We start from the raw sequence: 3,936 nt of genomic DNA on the forward strand, positions 1-3,936 counted from the left end.
ATTAATCTGCATGTGCATAGGTACTTGAGTTAAGAGACATGGAAAAGAACATTATTTCTCCCGTTGCAACCGCACGAGCATATTTGCTAGTAAACAAAAACACCCCAACACCAAACCAATCCAAACGAACAAAAACCAAGTTCATTTGCATCGGCCAGTTGGAGTTGCCCTTACGTGATCAGCATTCGAGTTGCCCAAAGGGCACTCCTCGGACAACATACCTACAGTATGAAACGTAGGTACAGCGGCTACAGGCCTACGGCAACCCAGTACCACATGCTCAGTCTCGAAGTTACGAAACCATAACAGAAGCATATTCAGCACGCATTCACGATGCACTGATAGAACGTTAACTTAACATCCACCATAGTTACAAATCCATGTTACATAATTCACTTATAGCCCCATGCTTCAGAATTCATTCATAATCCAGAAAATAGTTTATTCAGGATACTGTTCCAGATCATAGTTTTGATGCTTCTGGTGTTTACTGCATTCCCCTGTCATCAGACCCTGTCAGAACAAAGAACACCGTGAATAGCGGTTTCACACATGAAGCCTTGGTAACAAAACTAATGGAAAATTTAAGACTTCAATTAATGGTTAAGGAAGCAAAATACATATAAACATATTAGAAACAGGAACTTCACAGAAAAGCAGTAGTTGAGTGCAACAATTAAGCAAGCATGTGCACATTAACTACTAAGATACTCCCTCCGTCCAAAAATATTTGCCATCAAAATGGATAAAAAAAGATGTATCTAGAACTAATATACGTCTAGATACATCCCCTTTTATTCATTTTGATGACAAGTATTTCCGGACGGAGGGAGTACAATTTATAACCCAAAATTTACACGGGCTGTTCTGAAGAAGTCATTAGGGCCTAAGTATGTGAACTCTACTGCGGTGGTCTGTTAACTCAATACTTTTTTGGTGGCTCCGAATTTCAAACAGAATTACGCAATTAATAACCAATTACAGAAGGACTAGATGGATAAAAATACTCCCTACGTATCAAAATATAGGACGTTTTTGACACAGTCATAGTGCCAAAAAACATCTTATATTTTGATACAGAGGGAGTACATGAAAGTGGGCCAACAAAAAGACAAGAGACAAAACAATGCTAGAGAAATAGTAAGCATATGCCCCACAGAACAAAAGTGAAGACAAACAACAATACGACTTAACATGGTGTAAGCATTTGACAAGACAAGGTATATGCATGACAACTAAGTTCATATTTTGGTTACATTTCATAAAGGACAGACCACCTGACTCCTAATGAGTTTGAGTTCTACACAGGTTCATCTAGTTAAGACATGCAGGTAAAAATCCCAAAAACAAAGCTAGGTTATATAGTTGGTTGCGCATTAACTCGTTTTAAAGTTAAAGAATATAGGTGGGTTAGGTATAAGAGGGGATAATCTGAAATTTTTCTGTGTTCAAGAACAATTGAACGTTTCCTCAAAAAGTAGGGACAGCTAAGTCAACAGAAGCATTAGCGAGCTCTGGAAAGCACCAATATAATTAATTAGAAAATACACAGTATGAATTCAACTGTGCTAAAATAACAAAGTAGAGACCATTTGAAGAGACAAGTTTTTCTACAAGGTAACTTGACCTGATGTTTTAGAGGATAAGTATTTGAGTCCAAAGAACAGATTTACTGGGCGCTGCAGAATTGCATTGGGAAAAATACAATTTTCCCAATTTAAGCATGGGCTTAGAAGTTTGCTAGATGGTACAAATTATTCCATGAAGTTTTAGGGCTTCCATATAATCATAGTTCAGACGACAGGTGAAGCTACATAAGTATGCTATATATATAAACTAGGTGTCATTTTAACAGCCATCTATTGTTAATACCTCATCAATAAAAGGATGTTAATGACAGCAATTCTAAGGTGCTGGTTTTGCCAATGCCGAAATGTATTGGAAAAATTAATACTGCAACTTGAGAGTAAACTGCAGTATGAGCAACCTGATTTTTTTATGATAAAAGCTATCTATTTATTTTCTCAAGTTGCATAAAACAACAGTCTGACACCATTGGATAAAAGTGGTCACTGCTCAACTGGCTGATGCAACATTAAACATCAGAGATTGCAGAAACTGCAGCTTACTCGAGAGTAAACCAAGTGCATATTTGAAATGTGTTAGTGTTGGTGCAATGTTAAGTTAGAAAACGAAGGTTGGAATTTCATACACATAAAACACTACCTACCAGGAGGAATTCTTTATCCCTCCAGCCTCAGGTTCTTCTCCTTGGCACCTTGAGCCTTCTGCTATCTTTGGCTTCTTGCATTCCACCTCATCTCCAATAGGAGTGTGTGGTCGTTTCGTGATATCGGGTTTCTTTTCATCATCTAAGAGCTGAACAGGCAGAAACATGGTGGAGATCAGAAGCAGGTATTAGTCAAAGAATGGAGAGACAAATTCGCCCAACATAAAGAATATAGTGCATATTTTAACATATGGATAGAACGAAGCTTGTTACCACCTTCCCTACCTTTCTATCCGACTCGTCCACATCCACGTCGTCGTCCTCGTCGCCTTCGTCGTCCTCGTCGCCATCCTCGCCCTCGACGATGTAGAATACATCACGAGCACGTTCGAAAGCACTCATTTCCTGAATAAATATAAGGAGAATATATCCTAAGGATTAACTGAGGTATACAGATCCAGCACGGGATTACGAATTATAGCGATCTTGAAACAAACGGAGACCTGAAATCTGGATGGAAGGACAAAACTGAAATCTGGATGGAAGGACAAAACTAGACGACGAAAGACAAGTGAGTGATTCGGCGCACCTCTCGTAACTTGTCGATCTTTTGCTCGAACGTCTTACCATCAGAACTGTTCATGATCGCGCGGATCTTGTCCAGACCAAAGTGTTGGAACAGGTCGGTCAGGCGAGGAGGAAGAGGCGACGACTGTGGATAGGGTGAATAAATCACACTACAGTAGCCTTTGTCGCCGGTTGTCTTGCCTTCGCAGCGTGATGCCATCCCAGCCATGGTTGCCGGAGGGGAACGGCGGCGGCGTGGGTAGATGGCTAGGGTTTCTAGTTGCGAATGGCTCGACGATTGCGGAGACTCGATTCCTTTTATTTTATTCGGGATGCCAGGCCGTTCGTTTGACGGCGCCCACACCTGTTGTTTATGGGCCAGCCCAGTGAGCTTCTGCAGGTCCCGATCTATGGGAAGCTTCCATAAGCTTCTCGGCCCGGTTTTGTGAAGCTTCCGGCTCTTTTACCCATTTTTTTTCTTTTCTGTCTCTTTTTTTTTCGCTTTTTACTCTTTTTCCTTTTCTTTTTTAAAGAAGATACCTCGCACCCCTGCGAATAGAAGCAATGCATCACCCCCAATGATTCTTTCCAAAAAACAAAACGTTTGGAGCCAGCAGTCCGGCCGGACTTTCCGCCGGCCCGCACGCCACACTGGCGCACGCACACATGTAAACAATCGTCTCGCGCGAGCCAAGTGTACATGGGTGGGCCCGCGCGCGAAACTGCCCTTCTCCTTTCCTCTTTCTTCAACCCCCAGCCGCCGCGGCTCTGCTCCTTCACAGACCGCAGCCTCCCTCCATGCCTCTCGCAACTTGTGCAAGCTCTGTCACCGGCGACGAAGTGCTACCACCGGCCGGCGAGATGTTGCAACTCTACTCTACCGGCCGACGAGGAGCACAGAAAAGCTACAACCCCCCGCTGATGGTGCTGGAACCGTGTGCAAAAAAATTGCAACCCCACGTCAACGGCAGCGAAGGAGAAGCAAACTAAGTGAGGCAACCGGCGAAAGAACTTTGCTAGAAACGGCCAAGTTTTTTGTTGCAACCGTCGCCATTTTTTGCTACTACCGGCGCCGGATTTGCTACATCCATCGCGGCGGAGCTACGACCTACTATGGCGGTGGCTTTTTTTGTTGCAAC

At 43.0% G+C, this 3,936-nt stretch overlaps 1 protein-coding gene across 2 annotated transcripts; it reads right to left on the reverse strand.

Annotated features, from left to right (window-relative positions):
• Positions 1-316: 316 nt before the first annotated feature.
• Positions 317-3,134, reverse strand: LOC123119375 (ran GTPase-activating protein 1). Of its 2 annotated transcripts, none has more exons than XM_044539166.1 (4): positions 2,820-3,134; positions 2,516-2,635; positions 2,231-2,379; positions 317-513 (listed from the first exon to the last, which is right to left on the reverse strand). In XM_044539166.1, the coding sequence occupies exons 1-4, from the start codon at positions 3,024-3,026 to the stop codon at positions 507-509; spliced, it is 483 nt and encodes a 160-aa protein (XP_044395101.1). In that variant the 5' UTR covers positions 3,027-3,134; the 3' UTR covers positions 317-506. The 2 variants fall into 2 exon arrangements, with proteins under 2 accessions (XP_044395101.1, XP_044395102.1); XM_044539167.1 differs by having other exon boundaries at positions 2,227-2,379; positions 2,820-3,127.
• Between the last annotated feature and the right edge of the window lie 802 nt (positions 3,135-3,936).

Source organism: Triticum aestivum, chromosome 5D, assembly GCF_018294505.1.
Source record: "Triticum aestivum cultivar Chinese Spring chromosome 5D, IWGSC CS RefSeq v2.1, whole genome shotgun sequence".
NCBI lineage: Eukaryota > Viridiplantae > Streptophyta > Magnoliopsida > Poales > Poaceae > Triticum > Triticum aestivum.

What these genes read in the sequence shown, in the direction of transcription:
- LOC123119375 (XM_044539166.1), bottom strand. Translation starts at nt 3,026, where the DNA reads ATGGCTGGGATGGCATCACGCTGCGAAGGCAAGACAACCGGCGACAAA. An exon ending in AGATCGACAAGTTACGAGAG is followed by an intron (nt 2,636 to 2,819) that starts GTGCGCCGAATC and finishes ATATTTATTCAG; the next exon opens with GAAATGAGTGCTTTCGAACG. An exon ending in TGGACGAGTCGGATAGAAAG is followed by an intron (nt 2,380 to 2,515) that starts GTAGGGAAGGTG and finishes CTGCCTGTTCAG; the next exon opens with CTCTTAGATGATGAAAAGAA.